The sequence below is a fragment of the Equus przewalskii genome, chromosome 25, assembly GCF_037783145.1.
Source record: "Equus przewalskii isolate Varuska chromosome 25, EquPr2, whole genome shotgun sequence".
Taxonomy (NCBI): Eukaryota; Metazoa; Chordata; class Mammalia; order Perissodactyla; family Equidae; genus Equus; species Equus przewalskii.
Genome location: NC_091855.1, coordinates 22,076,089 through 22,097,677, shown reverse-complemented (window position 1 = coordinate 22,097,677; position 21,589 = coordinate 22,076,089). Strand labels below are relative to the sequence as shown.

Genomic DNA, 21,589 nt, shown 5'->3' with positions numbered 1-21,589 from the left:
ATTAATGGGAGTCAGTGAGATATTGTGCATCTCCTGGTCTGATGCACAGCACTGCCTGTAACGTGTTCTAGTCCCTAGTGTTGAACTCGAATCCATTGAGCCTTTGGATCTGACTTCTAGTTTTCAGGGAATACGGGAGATAGTGGAATTTGCTGTCAGTCATCATGAAGAAACAGCCAGAAAAATCCAGAAGGTGGGACATTCTGCAGACCTACTGGCTTGGTCTCTCCAATAAGTTATAACAAAGAGATGGTGCTAGGATTGAAGGGACATGCACAGGTGCCTGACTAATCTAGCACAGAGATGGGACTGCATCTTGGTTTGGACAAGCCGTGAAAGATATTTCTGGAACACTTAGGGCAATTTGAACAAGGATTGGGTATTCGAAGAGGTGAAAATTCATATATAGAGAAAGATGGAGATTGTTAGCTAAAAATGCAGGTTATAAAACAGTATGCAGTATTATTTCATTTTGGCAAAAATTATGTATATATATATACCTAGAAGAATATATACTAAGGGATCCGTGGTCATCTCTGGGTGGTGGAATATGGACTTTTTATTTTCTTATTTTTGCTTATCTGTTTTTTCCCCATAATGATCTACGATGTTCATATACCACTGTTGTAATAAGGAAAGATTAAAAAAATCAATTCCAGTAATTTTTTTTTAAGCTCAGGCCTGAGAGTCAGACAGACCTGGTTCAAACTTTGCTTTGCCACTTCCTTGCTTAGCAGTGTCCTGAGGTCTAAGTTTATTGACCATTTTGGGCCTCAGTTTCCCCATCTGTAAAATGACGATAAAAACACCTACTCTGTGCATTTATCATAAAGATCAAGGGCGAGAATGGCAAAGCGCTCAGGTTCCTAAGAAGATTTCAATAACCGATTGCTAACATTATTCCAGAGGGTCCTTGTGGACGGGCCCCAGGGGAGATGCTATGTGAAGAGACCTTCCTGCTGTGAAACCTTTGTAATCTCTCCAGCACCGAAGCTCCTTCTCTCCTGCCACCTCCCAGAGACAATTTGTCCCTCTATGTAGGGTTTTTTCCACAGCGAGGCAGACCTGTGGTTCTGTGCACCGAGGGTGGGCATGTTCACCCACTGGCACATCTATCACTTTCACGCAACTCGGTCTCCTCTCCCACTGGGCCCAGCCACCCGCTCCACATTTCCACCAGGCCGCAAACTGTCTTCAGTTCCCCACACACTCCAGATTCTCTCTTCTGGGACTTTGCACAGGCTGATCCTCTTCCTCGAATGTTCTTCCCCTACACCCTATTCCACCTGGCAACCCCTACTCCCTTTCCTGGAATCAGGTTAGATGTCCCCTCCTCTGGGAAGCCTTCCCTGAGTGCCAAGGCTGGCTGGCGCCCTTCTTCAGTGCTCCTCCAAGGCGCCCTGGCATTGAGGCATGGGCTGACCCTGTACCCAGCTCAGTGCACGCATCAGTGGCCCTGGATCCATGCTTGTGGCCAGGATGTGGGCAAGTGCTCGTGCCCTTCCAGGCTGAGCCATGGTGTGGGAGCCAACACCCAGCCTACTGGACTCCTGCATTCTGAGTCCGGCCTTGGCTCTTCACAGGCTGAAGGGCTCACTCATCTGGTGTGGCCTCTGCCTTACCATTTAGTGCAGACCTCCAATAGCTCCCTGCAGCTCTGTCTGCGTCGCTCTGCCTGGCACCTGTGCCCCTGGAGGCAGCCTTCGGTCCTGAGGCCGAGCCCCAGCATATCCCTGTGTCTACACGACTGAGCTCGCTGAGGCTGGGTTCACCCTGACATTTTTCTTCCTCTCTGAGGTGCTTCTAGGGACTGTCAGGGAAATCTTGTCTCTTCTCTCTTCCTGGTGCTTCAGCCAGGGCCACGGCAGCAATGTGACCTGGGCCAAGTCCTGCTGCATCAGAGGAGGGAGCCCAGGGGCCCCCATCTCCTCCCCAATACCCAGGGTGGGCACTACATGCTGGTGCCCCCAACGATGCTGCTGGAGTAACCCACCCTGTAAGCACCCCCCTCCTGACCTGTCCCCCAGGGTGAAGGCACTGACTCACAAGGGAGGTGGGCGTGGAGGAGGTGCTGCTTGGCTCCATGTCGTACACGGTCTCCATCTCCTCCTCGGGCTGCGGCAGCGGGGAGAGACGTGAGGGTCACAGAATGGCGATGTCTGCCCTTGCACCCTCCCTCTCCACATCCAGAGCAGCCTGGACCCTGCACCTGGGCCTCTCGTTCCCCTTAAGCTCAATTTATCTTTAGTTTTTCCAGACCTGCAGCCCAGCTGGCAAGGCAGAAGCCCAGGGGGACAGAGAGAGGACTGGGATGCTAAGGAGACTCTTCTGGAATGTTCCATTCCCAAGGACTGTAATAGGAGGAAGTAAGCAGGGTTGAGACTGGGGTTCAAAGATGAGCCTACTTTCACTCTAGGAAAACCTCTGACTTCAAACCTATCTTCTTTCCTCCTGGAACTTCCCCTCTATCTCAGGAATGAGATAAGGATCTAGGTCCCCTAAACCCATATGGTCTCGGGCCCCTGCCATCTTCCTTCTCTAGAATGGACACTTGGGCAACCAGATCACATGACATCATTGTACTGGGAAGACAGAGCCAGAGGCGTTGTCCACTCTGGTCCTTCACTAGCATGGCACACGGGCCAGGGGATGGAGGAGGGGGGCCAGGCAGGGAGGGCAGCGGGCACCTGTGCCCAGGGCCCCAGATATGGGGCCACTAGAAGTGAGAAGATCCTCTTCCAAGAGCCTCCCTCCTCTGACTCAGGAGGATGCCAGTGCTTTAAATCAACTTTCTTTTATTTATATAAATTCATTTAAAAAGGAAACAATTCACTATTATAAATAGAAAACCTACGTCAGTTGCCATAAGCAGAAGGTTAACTAGAAAAATAAATGTGTAACCATAAAGAATAATGTTATAGTCCACTGGAAATCATTCCAGTGTGCCTGTACAGACACTCCACGTTGGGAAATGCTGATCTAGCGCACACAGCATTACTGGCATGGCTCCCAGTGAGCGTGGATTGGCTCCCTTCTCCAGTCAATGGCTGGGCCCCACTGGCAAAGACCTGAAAGAGTCATGGGGCCCAGAGAGCCACGCCTCCCCTCCAGACAGCCGCAAGTTCAATATCCTGGGACTTTTAAAAGTGGGATGACTATCGTTCCTTCCCCAGGTCGTCATCCTTTATTACCCCCACCCTTTACTCTTTCTCTCCATCTTCTCTCTCAACCCTCCACCCCTTGGAATGGTGCTCACAGCTCAGCGGCAGATAGGCTCACATCGTAGGAGGATGGGCCAGCAGCCTGGTTTTTGGAGGAGGTGTCAGAGGGGGGAAGAGGAGAGGACAGCTGTCTTCTAAATTTCCCCACCCTGTGAAGTGTGATTCTGGGGGCCAGTGCAAGGACACACTGGCATGCACACATGCACACTAAGTTTGCACACCCCATAACCAGGGAGAAAGGCAAGAACCTTTCCTCCCCCTGATGCGGCAGGTGCCCAGGTCAGAAGGGTGCTCCAGAGCTATGTCCCCTAGGGGCCAGGGAGGACCAGCGGAGGAAAGGCAGGCTGGCAACTCACCTCATAGAGAGGTACCCTCTGAAGTTTCCCCATAAGACTGGCAAGGAAGGTAATTATGACGGCGATGACAAGAGTGGAGAGGGAAAACAAGGTGATGATGTGGAACGGACCTGCCAAGAAGAAGAAAAGGTCGTGGGTAGGAATCTGCCGCTGAGATACCACCCAGACTGAGAGATGCCTGGCGACCCCCTCAGCACCTCTGCAGGAGCTTGGAGCCTGGGACAGAGACCTTCACCCAGTTCTCCTAACAACTGGGATCAGTAAGCCTCCCACAAGGACATTAGCCATCTGTTCTATTTGACCAGTTTAGAATTTGGCATCCTGTGGATTCCAAGAAAAAAGTAATTGACTTAAGCATCCATTGAGTGCCCATTAAATAAATCCTTCTTGGGGCCGGCCTTGTGGCTGAGCAGTTAAGTTTGTGTGCCTCACTTTGGCGGCCTAGGGTTCACCAGTTGGGATCCTGGGGGCAGACCTATGCACCACTCATCAAGCCATGCTGTGGCGGCATCCCACATAGAAGAACTAGAATGACCGACAAGTAGGATACACAACTATGTACTGGGGCTTTGGGGAGAAAAAAAAAAGAAATATTGGCAACAAATGTCCTTCTTGCCCCTTCAGTTAATCTCCCACATCACGATCCCTGGGAAGTACCTTTGAGTTCCTTATTTATGCCACTGCCCCAAAATACAATCTTGGACCCACACCTTTCCTTGTAAGCCCTTCTGAAGTGTGTGTGCTCTGCTATCTGTGCGAATGGTGCTGAAAAGCAATCCAGAATTTAAACATCATTTACGTTTCATTTGGGGATATTTGGAAACTTTTTTATGGCAGCAGTTTCCTAAGTAGGTAAATATTAAGAATCGGTTTTGACAGTCAGAGGTTACTGCATAATGATGCTTATCATCATCTTTTTGTAATACCAAAAAATGGTAAACAATCTCAATATCCAACAGTGGAGAGCTGACGAAAACTGATAGAATTTCACGCAGCTGTTAAAAGGCATGTGCACAAATACTATTTCAATAACGCAGGAAATTGCTCAGAACATAGTGTTCGTGAAGCAGCTCAGGATACAGGACTGAATGTTATAACCTGGAGATCACAATTTTGTAACGGAACAATAAACCAATAAACTCCCGCCTGCTTTGCCTCCTCTCCCAAAACATATGCACAGAATGAGGTCTGGGAGCAAAAGACGTCAGGGTCTGGCTGAGATGATGGGTCGTTCAAATTTTGATGGTTCAATTTTTCCTATTTTTGATAATAAACAAGTAGTCCTTTATACCTAGAAAAAAGCATGATAAAAAAATGAACTCTGCTAGGTGGCAGGGAAAGGCTAGGGAGATGGGAAATAGGGGGCGTCGACAAATAGATAATGCACACAAATAATGGAGAGCTGACTGTTGGCAGACGCCATTGTGACAGGGAGAGTAAGAAAATGCAGACTTTCCCTTCTCCACTGCACCGAGAAGGTTAAGGTCAGGTGTCCCTGAGGGAAGGCCAGCGTGAAGGGAGGCAGAACACGGTCTAGGGGGAAGCAGGAGGACGGAGAGGTCAGTGGGAGCTTCTTGCCTCAGAGGGAATTCCAGTTGGTGGCCCGTGGGGACTGCCTCTGTGAGGGTGTCTCTGAGCTCGCCTGGGCATGGACAACAGCTTGATGAAGCCGAGAGTAGGGGAACAGCTGGCTGCTGGGACAGACTTGGCATCCTCCTCCAGGTTTTTGGCAACCCGGCATCTTGTAGGATCCCAAAGGGAATGTCATGGGAATGGAGCCCGATAGCTAATATTTTATTTCTTGTCAGCCTTGAGTCAGAACGAAGGAGTATGATGTTTCTTGTCCTGAGGGTCATAAACCAAAATGCGTACGGTTTGGACCACATTGGTCCAAGCTCTCCTCTTAGCTTCAAAAGCCTGCTGGCACTCTAACAGGAGTCCTTTCCGCCTAGAGAAGCCACGGAGCTCGGCCACGCTCGAGGAGCAGCGCCTTGCTTCTCCTGGGCTTTTTCTGCTCTGACGGAGTTGTTAAGGGGTTTCTGGAGCAGCGGGGGGCAGGAAGAGGCCGGGGTGGCCGGGCAGGCTTGGCACCTACCTAATCGTAGGATGGAGAAGAACAGCATCCAGCACAGACCCAGGATCGGGGCAAACATAGCCTGGTAGACAGCAGCCATGTGGATCTGCTCGTTGAGTTTGGTGGGTGCGAAGGAGTAGTACATGTTATAGCGGTCCGTGACGTGCTTCATGCACAGGTAGAGCAGCCCTGGGGGGCCGGAAGACGGAGGCACGCTCAGTGGCTGCTTTCGCAGTTGGGACCTGTGCTGTTCCAAGGCCCCCACAGGCCTGAGGAGCCATATTCAGGTCTATCAGAGCCACAGGGGCCAAGGACAGGCTGTGGGAGCCCTGTGGTGCCAACCTCGGAGACCAGTGGATTATCTTGAGCCCCCAGAACCTATTCTGCCAGTTTAGTGAAGAGTCATTCACTCACGCATTCACTCAACAAACATCCTAGTAAACAGCCATCCAACCTGAACCCCGCTATCCTGGCCCTGGCCCTGGCCCTGGCACCTCCCCACCCTGCTAACAACCTGTCCTGGGCTTTCTCGTGCTCCAGAAGATGGCCGGATGTTGTGGGGATCAAAAAACGCTCCCAGTCTGAGGGTGTGAAGTCCTGGGAATGCCTCAGGGATGACTCACCGAAAGGAACAATGATAGGGCAGGTAATGCTGTAAGCCATCACCACGCTGAAAACGTTCGACATCCATGCGTACTCTCGCCCAAACTGGAAGTCCATGGCCTGTCTCTGGGGCAGAAGGCGCAGGTTACCTTGGGGTGGCCTGGTCTCTTGGCTTGGCTGTTCCTGTGGCTCCTTGTTCGTCCCCTGGGAGCTGGGGAGCAGCTCAGGCCTGGAGGCAGCCTTCCTTCCAACCCTGGAGTCCAAGATGGACCCACCCTGCTGCACTGTGCCTCCCAACTTGGGTCCCTGGGTGCTTCCAACAGACACCCTTCCAGGGAAACTCTGAGGGCTGTGCTCAGGGAAGGGCCCGGCCCTCACCTGTCTGATGTGGACTCTCTCTGGCTCCGACCTCGAGAAGAAGAGGCGAGTGCTATACAGGAAGAGAGACCCCAAGCGCAATAGATCCATGCCTGTGCCGAGGAAAGCTGCGGTGATCACGTAGTTGACGAAGAAGGCGCCATTGTCTGGCAGGAACACACACCTGGGCATGGGGGGCGGGGGGAATGGAAGACAGCCACAGAAGCCAGAGCGAGAGGGAAAGGGCAGAGATGTTGGGAGGGAGGAGGAGAGAGAGAGAGAGGAAAGGAGCCGAGGGAGTGGGGACGAGGGGTGAGGTAGAGGCAGGGGAATAAGTTTCATGTAAATATGTGCTCCCAGCCGAATTTAAGTTAACAAGCGGTCCTTTGAGTAGGGATAGTGATGGCCTACAGAAAGTGTGGATGTGTTAGGACATACATGCACTGGCCTGATCCAAAGCAGGGTGTTTGACCTGGGTCTCCAGACCATGGAGAGTCCATGAGTAGAATTTTGGGGATATGTGACCTTGAACAGGGCAAAAAAATATATCTTTATTTTCACTAAGCTCTAACTACAATTTAGCATTTCCTTCAATTCAGAATGTGGGCAACAGGGGCCGGCCTGGTGGCGCAGCACTTAAGTTTGCACATTCTGCTTTGGCGGCCCAGGGTTCATCAGTTCGGATCCCGGGCGTGGACCTATGCACGGTTCATCAAGCCATGCTGTGGTAGGCGTCCCACATATAAAGTAGAGGAAGATGGGCATGGATGTTTGCTCAGGGCCAGTCTTCCTAGGCAAAAAGAGAAGGATTGGCAGCAGATGTTAGCTCAGGGCTAATCTTCCTCAAAAAAATAAAATAAATAAATAAAACAATCCTCTCATACTCTGAAAAAAAGGAATGTGGGCGACAAACCACAGCAGTGTCAGCTGTGGCTGTGAGTCTGTCATTGACTGAAGTCAGATGTTTTCATATCACGTTGTAGTTATTGCTGACATCTTACAATATCATTCAGGCTCATCACGACTTCAAATTGATGGTAGTCATTAGACACGCTGCTGAATTCCACAGGATTGAAATTTTCCTGTCTGCAGACTTGTATTTTATGTAGCTGGCCAACTTCAACTGCGTAGGAGTTATTCAGCCACCTAATGACGAAGCTGCCTGTTCTCACATTGGTGACCCAGGCATGTCTGTTGCTTGCCAATGCCCGCACCTACACAGTTCCCTCAGCTTCCTTGAAAAGAGAAATCCGTGAGTCTCTGGACATATTTCAGGACTCCTTCAAAAACTACCATTTCTTGATGGCATCATGGTTGAGTCATGGAGTCACAATTCTTCCCTTTCTCATACACAAACTGTGTTAAGATATTGACCAAGCCAAAGATGAATTCATTCACCCTGGGAGAAAACACCCCCAACTTATTACAGTTGTAGTTAGCAGCAGAAACCTTGGAGAATTCTGCTCCTTGCCCTATAATGCTAGCTATGAAAGCTTGCATGTCATTTGTGACATTATATCTTTGAAAACTTGGGTTTTCAACATTGGTAAACCCTAAAACCAAAAAAAATCGAAATTGCTGGATGTCCAGCATGACCTGCATGTTGCCTTGTCCAAGGTCCTCCGACCCACTCCAATTTCATATTCTTCTTCTAGCTAAGTGACATCCGCTTTCACACTGATGTCTTTAAAACAATAAAATGTAACTTTAGCTTGCCTGTATTTAAAAGGCATTGTCTCGTTATTAAATGTGTTAATAAAGATTGTTACAAGTTTGATTTTTAAAATATTTTGATAACTATATTCCAATACAATTGCTTTTCTTTGTAATCTAGGTATTTTGCATAGTTAAAGACCTCTACTCGGAGTATATATAAAACTGGCAAAATCTGAATAAGCTCTGTGGATTGTATCAGTGTCAACTTCCTGGTTGTGATATTGTGCTACAGTCATGCAAGGTGTTACCAGTAGAGGAAACTGGGTAGAGGGTACACAGGACATTTTGGGGGGCAATTTTCTGTGAATTTACAGTTATTGCAAAAACTTCATTCAGAGAGGGGGTCCCTGGGCTTTACCTGCTTGCCAAAGGGGTCTGTGGCACAGGAAAGGTTAAAAGGCTGCCTAATGGAGTTTTGCATGCATTCATCTCTACCCATGTGAGCCGATAAAGGATACACATATCCACCTGGTATGAGCCCACAGAAGCCCCAGTATACGTTGGGGGTGCACCTGGAACATGCTCTCTAGTACTCACTGGAACCTGATGGTAGCCTGGTCCAGATAGTAGATGTCAAAGAGCCAGCGTAAAAAGACATCCAAACTAGAAGCAAGAAGAAGGCAGGCCCTTTAGTTAATGAATTGATGAGCCAAGGCCTGGGGTTCAATTCCTCTTGGACTGGCTTCCCGCCTTCCATCCTCCCTTCCCCAATCACCAAAGACTCTTGCATCCTAACACTCCGGTTGGCCAGTCCACGCTGCCTCTCTTCCTTGTTAATGCTGGGCCACCCCTGCCCCTAACCTTTTGGCCTTTCAGCTCAAGGCCAGCAAACCTTTGCCAGCCATTTCCCCCACAGCACTCTCTCCCTTGTCTCAGTTTCTACTGCACCTTGGCTGAGTGTTCCCCACCTTGGGCTGTCAGTTAGCTGGGAGGCATGGCTTATTGCCCCAACTGGATGATGAGCCCTTTGATGGCAGAGTTCATGGCTGACAGAGCTCGCATGATACCTAGGTCATGCTAGGCTCATGACAGGCACTGGACTGTCAGTTGAGGAATGAATTTGCAGCAACTACAGGTATGCCTATGGTATCTGAAAGGGGAGGTTCCAACTCTAGGGTGAACCTGGCTGAGCGGAGGGATAATTGGAGGTGAGGTACCTGGTCAGTCCCATAGAGGGCAGAATGACCACCATGAACACCAGAAAGACGTAGCACTTGTGCACTATGATCAGATTCTGACCTGATCTAGAAGGAAACAAACAGAGACATGATAAGAACCAAAAGCTTAACTACAGAATGAAGAAGAAGAGAGAGACAGCTACCTGGCTTAGAAAATTGGTTTAATAGTGCAAACCAATGCCATCTCCATGGAGCACTGTGAGCTGTGCTGAGGCTGTGAGCAGCGGGAAAGAACAGCACGATCAACTAGTGATGTCTGCCCTGGGCACAGGAAGGGGAGACAGGGCACACATGTGCCATATACTTGACATCTCTGTTAAAGGGACATTACCAGAATGACTGCGGAGTTTCAATAATCAACAAAAGCCCTGTCCTGGGCCAGAGGCAAACACAGTAGGGATTTCTGTTAAGACAAACCTTCTGGCTTACTGCCTGGTAGGATGGTAGGAACTTGGTACAGGAAATAACTTTTGAGACCCACGCAGCCTTCAGGCCAAAGCAGGTCCACCTGCCTCAGGATATGATAAACGCTTTCTACCCAGTTAGCTCCCACCATGGAACTATTAGGGCTAACGAATGGGAAACTGCTCCCGATTGTTTAAAATGGGGGCACTGTGTGGGCTACTTGGGTGTACACTCAGACTGAGCTCATGGCTCCTCTGACGAGGTCATAGCAGCCTTCTCTTCTCTTGTTCTCCAGACAAGTCTTGCTCTCTCCCTCTCATGCTGTGCCCTCTGCCTGGAGTTCCGGGCACCGCCTGTCTCTGCCTGCAGCTCCATCCCCTCAGTGCATGGCTGCCAGCTAAGAAAGAAGGCCAAGGAGGGCTTGGTTTTGGCCCCACATCCCCTGAATGGTGGCCCCATCTCAGCATCCCTGAGGCCAGAGGCACAGAGACAACCCAGTCCCCTCTTTTGGGATGGTTTCAGCTATCAAAGCTATCCCAGGGGTCGGCCCCGTGGCCGAGCGGTTAAGTTCGTGCACTCCGCTTTGGCGGCCCAGGGTTTTGCCAGTTCGGATCCTGGGCGTGGACATGGCATTGCTCATCAGGCCATGCTGAGGCGGCGTCCCACATGCCACAACTAGAAGGACCCACAACTAAAAAAATATTCAACTATGTACTGGGGGGATTTGGGGAGAAAAAGCGAAAAAACAAAAAAAGATTGGCAACAGTCGTTCGCTCAGGTGCCAATTTAAAAAATACGTATATATATTAAAAAAAAAAAAGCCATCCCATATCACTTCCATTCCATATGCCACATGGGAGACCTGAGCACCAGGCTGGGGCGCGGGAAGGGGCTTGGTGAAGAGCAGCTCACCGGGTCCAGTGGGCCTCGAGGAAGGCAGACAGGTAGACAATCAGAGGCAATATCACCGTAAAGGCCCACAGCATCAGGGAGGGGAAGAACTGGGTCACAATTGGGTTCTGCAGGGGCAGAGCAGAGGAGGAGAGAGAGACATCAATGCAAGAAGCACTCCTTCGCCTCTGGGCCCCCTCGGCCTTCTCCCACCTTCCTGGCCTCTTCTCCTTCAGCTCAGTCCCAAGGCACGCCTGGTTCCCTGAGGCTGCACAATGGGCAGCCTTTCTCACCTGCCTTCTTGGGTCAGGGATCTGCCTGGCTGGGGGCAGGCAGAGACTGATACCCCAAAGTCAAGCAGCATCCCCGAGGGGTATAGGCCTTCAATGCCAAGGTCACTGTGGAGGCAGCCAGGGCTTCCCGCAGTGAGTCCACCCTAAGGCCAGAGCCAGCTGCTGTCACTCATGTCTCATACCTCAGGGAGATGACACTGCCTTTATTGTGATGTTGTGTGAGAAGCGGCGGAAATGAGGGAGGATGTGAAGGCAGAATCTCCAGGGAGCTGTGGCTGACACAGGTGGGCAAAAATAAGCAGCAGAAGTGGCACGCGAGCACATGCATGTGTGTGTGTGTGTGTGTTGGGAATAGGGATGGGGACAACATGGAAGCAGGCCCATTATAACAGCCCTGAGACTACAAAATTTAGAAATTGGCCAGTTCAGCTCCTCTGAACTCCCAGTGAGTACGAAGCATCCTCTGCCTCCAGGGATGGCTCCTGCAGGGCCAGGTGCTCAGAGCCTGGAGTGGGTGTGTCTGGAAGTGAGGGAAGTGGAGACAGATCTGGAGGTCCCACTTCTCTCGGAGAGCTGTGTTGGAACTTAACTCACTCTTCCCCACCCTCAACCCTATCCCTCCACTCAGGCACCCCAACTCTAGAGAACGTGGGAGAACAGAGCTGTCACACCAGCCACACCCTCTGCTGCATCTTTTGTACCTTTAGCGGGCTCTAGGGTGGCCCAACGTAAGGAAGACCTCCGAGCTCGCATTTGACTGGACCACTCATCCCCTTCAAATACACCCCAGAACCTGCCTGCGGCTCCCCCATTCTCCCTTTCCTCTCCAGCCCCAGTCCCTAAGATGGGCAATGCTCGCATTCATCCCTCTTAGAACAAAGGAAACTCTATACCACCATTTACACCACGGCCACCTCCTCCATGTTTAATTCCATGGCTCTGGCACTGCGTGCCAGTGGGCCCCCATCCCATCCTCGCCTGAGTTCTTCCTTCATCTCCCTGGGGCCCCCATGCCTGGCCTGAGCCGCGGAGGCACCTGCAGCTTCTCGATGGGGCGGGTGACGTTGTACATGTCGATGGTGTTGATGATGATGGCAGGCGTGGTGAGGAAGAAGAAGAGGAAGAAGAGGAAGGTGTTGATCGCGATGAAGCGGGCCCACCAGTGGAAGCAGCGGACCGACAGGTGCTTCCTGAGGAGAGATGGAGGGGGGAGACGCACTCAGGAGCTCGGGTCCCAGCACTTAAACAGAGCCCACGTGCTGTTTCCTGCATGCCAGCCGTGGACTCAGGCTGTCCAGGTCTAATTCATCCCTGTGGGCCCAGACCTGCATCCAGTGGGCCCTGGACCATCCCCTCAGTCACACCATATGTAAAGGCTCTGAATATATCCCACAGGTGAGCCAGAAAATCGATCTGAGTTCTTTCTACAGGAAAACCTTTTCCCCAGGAGTTGGGTGCCTTCCACACTTGTGGTGGGGCGGGCTTGGGGATGGGCAGAGGCTGTGGTGCTTAGGAGAGGATGTGGTCCAGCCCAGCAGTGGCCATAGGTGGGCAATGAATTGGAGAACAGGCCCTGATTCCTTTTCTGTCCTGTTGCCTTCTTCAGTCTCAGAGGAGCTCGAAGGAGAGGGGAGGGACAGAGGGGGCTTACCAAATAATGTCCTTGGGGTGTGGGGCGCGGGTGACCCTCCAGTGGTAGTTTTTGACGATGGGGGTCACCGAAGACTGCTGGGGGTGTACACCACACTGGATGTATTTGTAATCCTCCCGGACGCTGCAGAGATGGGAGGAAGAGACAGAGCTCTTGGGGTGAGGATGACTAGCTGAGGGGGTCCATGCCAGGGTCCCAGGGCTACGGTGGCTGTCCCACATCCACTTTCTGGGGATTTTTGAAGCCTTGGATATGTCTCCCAGGACATTAGAGGTGGGCAGTTCCTAAGGCCTCGTGGCTGGAGGAAAGGGGCATTAGAGGCAGGCGCTGTCCAGGAAGGGAGGGGACCAGACGGTTCTCAGTTAATGTCTTTTTCCTTAACAGCAGTGATAGCACAAAGACATGCTCTTTCTTTGAGGTTGACAGGGGAGCACTAATTTCAGCCTCCTCTTAATATCAATAGCTACCAATTATTGAGTTCTTTCTGTATGCCCGACACTGTGCTAAGTGGCGATTAATAGAATCCCAGTTGCACAGATTACTAAATTGAGGCGCCTGAAGACACAACCCACGAGGGGCAGGTGCTGACCCTGGAGCCCAGTCTTCGGTCTTCCAATTCACGCTCGTGCTGTAATTAAGCCTCAGATCCTCTCTACCAAGTGACAGCAAGTCAGAAAATAAAGAGTATTGTCTTATTTAGGTGTACTGTTTTATATAAGATGCACACTAAACATGTTTTATAGAACACATATCCCTTCTTAACTCTCTGGGAGGTGGAAGGGAAGAGATAAGTAACCAAATCTGAAGGATAAGAAATTTGACAGTGTAAATGACTTGCAAAATTGCACACAGTTGTTTGCAACTAAATTCTAGGCTGTTCCACTGTTCTTTTGTAGGGCTGGAGTGGGCAAGGACAGAGTGTTGTGCATGATCAGGCTCTCTCAGGGAGAGAAGGACCCCCATCATCCTCAAGAGACTGATTCTGGGGCTCTCATCTATTTGACCCAGTCCTAAGGATTCTTCCAGAACATTCCAGAGTGGACCTAATCCAGTCCCTATCAAGGTGGGGCTGCTGGAGGCTGGGGCAGAGGAGAGAGGAAGCTGTAAGGCTATGAATTGGAGGAGGCCTACAGCAGGAGAGGAGAAATGGCAAGCAAGGCTTCTCTGCTTGGATTCTGTCACTTGTGGTGAGGAAAAGGGTGATGTGTAATGAGGGATGAAAATGGATATTCTTATCCTGGAAGAGGAACCAAGAGGTCAAAGGCTACTCTGACCACCATTGTGCTGAAGCAAGGACACATGAAAGTGAGGAGTGAAGGGCCTGGGCATCTCTGGAGACAAGCCGAGCCTGGCAGCTGGGGGAGAACAGATGTGGCCATGATCTGGGAAGCAAGATGGCGGCTGCCTGTGAGGAGCATGGAGAGGTTGAGGGGAGGTCAGACTATGGCAAACTGAGGGAGGCTCTCTCTCCTCTTCCCTTTGGCTGGAATGGGGGTGAAAAAGGATGGTTTCAGAGAAGCAGAGGCCCTCTCTTGGGGCTGGACAGGGCACAGCAAGCCACTAGCCCTCATACTCACTGGTTCATCATCCTGGCATCCTGGAAGGTGACAAAGATCAGGTCCAGACGCTTCAGCCGAACGCGGTTGAGCTCGGCATTGAACTCGTCCGTCAGCTGCTCCTCCAGCTCACTATAATATTGCTCTGCATCTACCTGGGGCGAGATGTGGCCCTCAGAGTTGATGAGGCCAGACCTCCAGGAAGGCGTCACCTGGACATGAGGCCTCTCTCCACTCAGCAGCCCCGGGGGCAGTGGGCATGAGGCCTTGCTTCCATCTCCAGCTCCCTTAGAAGCCTGGCAAAGGGCTCAGGACCCCAGGTGGGCTCCAAGATCCCAACTCTAGAACGAGAAGAGGCTAGGACTCCAAAATCAGCTCCCTGCTCTTAGATCTGGGGAAAGTGGGCATTGCGGGGGTGGAGGGGGCTTCTGGACTTGGAGTGGACTCCAGGGGAGGGACAGAATGCCTTTGCAGCATTTTCAGGAAAGGGAAAATTTTTCTCGACTGACTAGAGTCCAGTGCTGCCCTGCAGCAGATGTTCAAGTCTTGAGGCCTCCTTCAAGCCACAGTGGTTGGGTAATAAGATGGAACCCATTGCCGTCAAATGTTCCTGTCCTAGCTCTTTGAACACGTGAGGCCTGGCAGCTTACGGCAGCCTGTTGTGTTCTCCCTGGTTCTCCCATCCAAGACCAGAAGGGGGCAGGAGCAAGGCCCCCTGGGTCACTCTGGAGGTGGCCCCAAGAAAGCCTTCAGCTCCTCTATGTGTTCACCAGGGAGGCAGGATAGACGGACAGGAAAGGAGGCGCTAGGCGCTGGAGCAGACTCGAATGGGGCCTGGGGCCCGAGGGTGTGGGCAAGGGGCACTGCCCCGATCCCTGGACAGAGCCTGGAGACCCAGTGCCCCAGCCCCTCCTCTGCCGTGTCCCCCGAGGCCCGTGCCAGTTACCTCTTTGAAGCAGGTCCAGCACTTGCAGAAGCACACGCGGGAGCAGGGGTGGACCTTGATCATCACCTTGCCCCTCTTCTTGGCCTTGGCGGTGTAGTAGAGCCGGCCTCGCATCGCATGGCGCCTGTCAGCCGGGGGCCAACGCAGAGAAGGATCTTGTGGTCAGGGGCCAGCAGAGCCATCTCCTCCCCTTATACCCCCGCCCCAGATCCAGACAGGCCCCACTGCAGCCTCACCTCTGATCATCCAATTCGATCAGGGTCCTGACGTCATAGCAGAAGTGGACTCTGGTCACTACACACCCAGGATAGGCCTCGCTGCAGCCACAAACATGGATGCTGAGCCAGCCTGTGGGGCTGCAGATGTGCCACCCCAGCCCCCGCCCAGAGCTGGAGCCCACAGGGCTGGGCGGTTCAGCTGCCCATGGTTCCTGGTTCTTAGACGGGAGAATCCATCCCTTGCTCCTAAGGCTGAACTTCAGGGTTGCTCCCTGGTAATCTGAGATTCGCCACATCCTTTTCAGATGACCCTGAACAGGGCCAGGGAGCAGAGCTGGAAATTGCTGCTCATAGAGAGATAATTAGCTCCTGGGCTACGAACTTGGATCACAAAAGATGTCACAAGATGACCTGCTCTAGAAAACTGTGGCCCAGGAGCTCCCTGGGCTCTGCAGTTGGAGCAACAGGGGAAAGGAAAATTAGCACCCCGCCCCGCCCCATCACACCCATGCCGTGCAGGAAATCCCTTACTTCAGAAACCCTGCTCCAGCCCCAGGGTATCCCCCATTCTGCAAGGCTGATCCTGAGCCAAGTCCAGGGAAGCCACCGCCTGGGGTGTGTCTCACCCCGCTGGCCTGTGCCAACACACTGCCCACACGAGGGTCCAGGCAGGGCTCCTAAGAGGAGGCAATCAGTGCCCCAGCCCACCCAACCCACTTACTGAAAATGCTTAATGATGATTTCTGGGTCTTCGATGTCCGTAGGGACATAGGTGATCATCAGTGTCCTTGTGACCTAGGTGGGGAGGGCAAATGGAGAAAGAAGACTATGCTCACACAGGACTCCTGGATGTCTGAGTCTTTGGGTGGCCCAGAACCTTCTGGAGTAGGCCTTCTATTCACACCAGGCTGCCTCCTGGCTGGGTAAGCCAAGTGCCAGCTTCCCTGGCCTGTGTCCCTGAGGCCAGCAGCTGCAGGTAGGCAAACCGTGTCTCTGTTATTCTCTGTGTCCCCTCCCCATCCACTGTGGGCCCCCTGCCATGGATGGCTGTGGTCAAGGAAGAGAGCCAGCAGCTGCAGATAGGCCCAGGGTGGAGGACCAGAGTTCCATGACCAGCAAGGACCGCTCACGCTCTCTTGCTGACCACATGGCCCCACAATGATTCTGGTCTCCCTGCAACTCCACTGTTCCACGAGAAGTCAGTGCCACATCACTGGGGCTGTCCCTAACGTTAGACGGGGCAGGGGAGTGGGGAGCCGAGCTAGACTCTGGGGAGGGGATGGAGAAGGCCTTTCAAACTTCTGTGAATGGGAAATGTCTCCCTGAGCCATCACCTCAGGGTGGGAAACTTGAGACACTGTGCTCCAAGAGAAGGGAGTCTTGGCAGAAGCTTCTGGTGACAAGAAGGAAAGCTGAAGTAGCTGGAGTCCAGACTGGTCACGTGTGCCACGCCAGGCAGGCTGAAGCATTCAGGGTAACCTTTCAGGGGTATGTGGATTTGGGTTCTGGGGTAGGGTAAAGTGAATGGGTCCTTTAGGATGGATGGCCTTGAAGGAGCGGATCCCACTCCACTGGACCTTTGAAAGGCCGAGGACAGGAGCCAAGGATGTTCCTCTTCACTGTTTCCCTTCCCCACCAGAACGTGGACAGCCTGCATGCCCCTTCCCTTGTGGTGCCCACCCGGGGCCCCTAGGCGCTCATATCTACACCCCAAAGGCGCCTGGCACACTTCAAACATCGGGACTGCCTGGGCACTCTTTTGGGTCTTAGGAGTGAGCTCAGCCCACGCGCAGAGCAAGAAGTGGAGAAGAGTTAAAGGCCCCAGATGCAGCCCTCAACCAGTGATGGACAGGGAGTGGTGGGAAAATGCCCCTCACTGCCACCCACTAGGCTGGGACGACTGTCCGGTGCATGTTCTACTCCGATTCCCAGAGCGCTAGCGGATAAAGCACCGGTTGCCCCCAGTGGCAAGCTGTTCCTTACCGCTCCCTCTATCTGCCTGCTGGCCCACTGGCTGTGGGTCCTCTCTTCCAGTCCCACTTCCCACCCCGCTAGGGGTCCTTCCTCGGATCACCTCCCAAATAAGCAAATGCTACTCAAATCCTTGTCTCATGATCTGCATGGGAGGTGGGGTGTGGGTAAGCCAAACCGAGACAGTATGGATGCATGGGGGCAGGAGCTGGGGTCTCTGACCTCAGAAAGACTGTGGAAGGGCAAGGAGCTTGGGTGTAGTGGGAATGGTCAAGGCTAGTCAAAATATTCACCCAGTGGTTCGGCAGGGAGCATTGATCACTTAGGATGGAGGTTGCCTACTGGTCTAGGGTTTGCTAACCCTCTAGTTTGCAGGTGGTGGGGAGGTCCAGGGGTCCTTGGGAGAGGCCAGGGCAGCAGGAGGCACCAGGGAATAGCTACTTACCAACCAGTCTGTAAGGGTTTCAGGGGTTTAACCACCAGGACTGTGGGGTGGGGGGCAGGTGCTAGGGGAGGAGGCTTGTCCTGCTCGGGGGAGACTGCAGCCCACACGTGCAGAAGGTGCTAAGCTGGGATGCCTCTGTGCCTGGGAGTGGGATGGTCCCGGTGGGACAGGCTCTAGCTGGGAGGGAGCAGTTGCGGTAGCTCTTGTCACTTATTCACCTGGTGCCTCTTCTTGGGCACAAACCCTAAGCAGTGATGAGTCATGAAGATGAAGTTGGTGAGGAAGTATAAGAAGGAGAAGCAGCTGTGCAGCCAGAGCAAGTTACTCCTGCCAGGAACAAGACAGGAGCAGTGAGACCATGCTCGCCCCCCACAGTCTCCCCTGACCACCCTCTCCCCTGAAAGTCTCCCCTGACCACGCTGTCCCCCCACAGGCCCCCCTGACCACCCTCTCCCCCCACAGTCCCCCCTGACCACCCTCTCCCCCCACAGTCCCCCCTGACCACCCTCTCCCCCCAGTCTCCCCTGACCACCCTCTCCCCCCACAGTCCCCCCTGACCACCCTCTCCCCCCACAGTCTCCCCTGACCACCCTCTCCCCCCACAGTCTCCCCCGACCACCCTCTCCCCCCACAGTCCCCCCCGACCACCCTCTCCCCCCACAGTCCCCCCCGACCACCCTCTCCCCCCACAGTCCCCCCCGACCACCCTCTCCCACCACAGTCCCCCCTGACCACCCTCTCCCCCCACAGTCTCCCCCGACCACCCTCTCCCCCCACAGTCCCCCCTGACCACCCTCTCCCCCCACAGTCCCCCCGACCACCCTCTCCCCCCACAGTCCCCCCGACCACCCTCTCCCCCCACAGTCTGCCCTGACCACCCTCTCCCACCCACATTCTCCCCTGACCACTCATGTCCCTCCTGGACATTCAGGTGGCTCAAGACAGTCCACCAGACACTCTAGCACCTTGGAAGGGGGTGGCGGTGGTAAGAAGCGGATGGCCCAGTCCCACTACTAAAGGCTAACATTCGTTGAGTGCTTACTATATGCCAGACCCAGGGTGGGACCAGATGCTTTATGTACATTTTCCCACTAGACTCTCCACCATGTGAGGGTGGTACTCTGACTATCTTCATTTTATCCATGGGGAAAAGAGGGCCAGAGTGGCAGGTGACCTGCCCAAGTCACTCCTTGTGGTGGCAGCGCTGAGAGGTGAGCCCAGAGCTGCAGGAGCGCCTCGACTCTGCACTGCTACATCGTGCACCAGTGGCCACAGCTCAGGCCCCCACCACTGCCCAGCAAGCCAGGCGGCAGGACCACCCCACCTCTGTGGTGAGGGACTCTAGGGTCATATGTGGGCCCAGAGGAAGGCAGGCCCGGTGACTTGCTCCGCCTCCCCTGGGTAGGAAGAGAGGTGCCGCTTGGGCTTTGGGCTCACGTGATGCTGTCCCAAGGCATCTGGCCAGGAGGACTGTTCAGAAATAGGGCCCACCTTATTTGGTGCATTAGAGGAGAGAAAGGCTGCCTTGTTCAAAATATCTCCTCACCACTGGTCCCAAGACCTGACGTTTCACCTACCATCCCCCCTCCCGCTAGAGGCCTCGATCCTCAGTTTCCTCAGAGGGGGCAAGGTGACGGGGTCTCTAAGGAACATTCTAGCTCTCTGCCAGTATGGATTTGTGGACGTGGAGGGCTCTTTGCTGCCCTTTTAAAATCCACTTCTTGGAGGGCAGCAGTAGGCCCCTTGCACCAGTGGCCGGCCCAGGAAGAAGGTCATAACCTCTGCTCTGGTGTTAGCAGCACCCCTGGGGAGGAGTTGGCTGAAAGGGGAGGTGAGAGGATGCCATGGTCCCATTCTGCTGGTTTCGGAGTTTGGGGGATTGCAGGGGTGCAGGGGCAGGGGTGGGGGGAGAGGGGGTGGGGCAGGAGTATGCAGACCCCCCTCACACCTTCTGGAACTGCTGCTTCAACTCTGTCAGGAAGTCGGCCAAGCCCAGCCAAGACACCTGGTGGGCCGGTTTGCTCAGCATGGACCAACAGGGCCACCTCTGGCTCAGTACAAATGGATTTGGCCGCCAATTGGGTTGGCTGATGAACCCAGGTCATGTGGTTCCTTGGTCCCTCCACTGTAGGAATTAGGTCTGTACTTCACTCAACTATATGAGGGTTGACCTGAACCTATTCTGTGCGCAGGGAAACAATACCTTAAAACTCTACTAGCTACAGGGTCTTTGCCTCTTGGGAGCTGGACATATTAAGTAAATAGCACCATCCTCTCAAGTCTTCAGGAGTGGCTGGTTTGGGTAGTTCCACCCATTACAGACATGGAGACACTGAGGCACCAAGAGTCCTCCCCCACCAAGAGAATGCAAATCTTGGCATTCCACTCAAGACCTGGGTTCCCCAAGAAAACAGGCCTTTCTTATCAGCAAAGCAGTGCTCATGTGGTGGATCCACACGTTGGACCTTCTCTCCCCACCAATGCCCCCAGCCAGTAGAACGAGAGGTAAGAGGATCAGGTACCTACTCTGTGGAGACATTGACAATGGTGGTCCGACCAAAGTGACTATTCGGTTCTGAAAGAGAAGAAAATTACTGACCTCCAGCCTGGCTCCTTGATTGGTGTGGGGTGCCAGAATTCAAGGTTTCTGAATGGATGCCTGGGGTCTAGAGATGCTTGTCTATGTCCTGCTCTTCCTTCTAGTTCCCTGAGCTTATCCCCAACTTCCAACAAAAACAGCAGAGGCCTCGTCTTCTCCCTGGGTCTGCCGACTGGGGCTCCTTGGCTGTGAAGCCAGGCGGAGTCTTTGGCGTGGCATCCCCAGTGCACAACCGGCACACAATAGACACTGGGTAACGCTCAGTGAAGGAACCTGGGACCCGCTGTGAGCGGAATGATGAAATTAGCAACACTGTCACCAGTGGCAACAATCACAAGAACCCAAAACTCTAGAAAATGTGATGCTGCCTCATTTGGACAGAGTAAATCCTTCTGGCTAAGTGCATTAGTTCATTGGTGTAGACATCTCCAGGTTTTATGAAATGTGGCTAGAAATCCTGCATTATATGATCATTGCTAACACACTAGCTCTTAGGAGGAGAATCTGGAAAGACAGGGTCCAGAAGTTGTTTACTCCAGAGTGGTTATTTGGTGGCGTGGATATCATGTGCTACCTCTGGCCCAGAAACCTGAGCGGTCAGGGTACAGCTGGCTGCCACCTGGGCATTTAAGGTGCTATACTACAAGACCTAGTTGTACTGCCTCTGTCCATCTTTGTACTTCCAAGTGAACTACTGGCTATTATTCACTGAGTCCCTCCTATATCAAACACTGTGCCAGGCACTTCACACGCGCTGTCTCCCGGGCGCCATGACAGTTGAGGAAACGGAGGCCTGGGGGGGTTGGGTTGCCAAATATAAGATGAAATAACTTGCTAGATTGGGCAAAGGTATTTTCTGGGAAGTAAATGTGGGTTAAATTTGGAGAACCAAGATTTTTCTGTCCTTGAAACCCAAGCCCTCGCTCACGATGTTATTTTGTCAAAAGTTCTTGCCCTGTTGTCAAAAGTGTGGGTAGACATCTTATGAGACAAATTCTGCACTTGTGGTCTGCGTCCATCAGAGTGAGTACGGGGAGAAATCAGGATCAGGGGTCTTGGGAGTGGCTCACATGTCATAAAAGGGCCTCCACAAATACCTGGCCAGGTGC

At 52.9% G+C, this 21,589-nt stretch overlaps 1 protein-coding gene across 30 annotated transcripts in view; it reads right to left on the bottom strand.

Moving 5' to 3' along the window:
- TMEM63C (transmembrane protein 63C) overlaps positions 1–21,589 on the bottom strand; it is a 77,935-nt gene that overhangs the window by 3,774 nt on the left and 52,572 nt on the right. For 23 of the 30 annotated variants that reach the window (XM_070594330.1, XM_070594324.1, XM_070594322.1 and 20 more), the window contains 16 exons: positions 20,408–20,456; positions 18,100–18,208; positions 16,187–16,260; positions 15,484–15,564; positions 15,248–15,371; positions 14,323–14,456; positions 12,746–12,868; positions 12,131–12,284; positions 10,823–10,929; positions 9,485–9,571; positions 8,865–8,930; positions 6,633–6,795; positions 6,275–6,380; positions 5,673–5,840; positions 3,578–3,687; positions 2,047–2,115 (listed from right to left, as the gene is read on the bottom strand). In XM_070594330.1, the coding sequence (XP_070450431.1) occupies positions 2,047–2,115; positions 3,578–3,687; positions 5,673–5,840; positions 6,275–6,380; positions 6,633–6,795; positions 8,865–8,930; positions 9,485–9,571; positions 10,823–10,929; positions 12,131–12,284; positions 12,746–12,868; positions 14,323–14,456; positions 15,248–15,371; positions 15,484–15,564; positions 16,187–16,260; positions 18,100–18,208; positions 20,408–20,456 (1,724 nt within the window). Of the gene's footprint in view, positions 1–2,046; positions 2,116–3,577; positions 3,688–5,672; positions 5,841–6,274; positions 6,381–6,632; positions 6,796–8,864; positions 8,931–9,484; positions 9,572–10,822; positions 10,930–12,130; positions 12,285–12,745; positions 12,869–14,322; positions 14,457–15,247; positions 15,372–15,483; positions 15,565–16,186; positions 16,261–18,099; positions 18,209–20,403; positions 20,457–21,589 lie in introns of all 30 variants that reach the window. The other 7 variants (XM_070594336.1, XM_070594341.1, XM_070594337.1 and 4 more) reach the window with 1 other exon arrangement.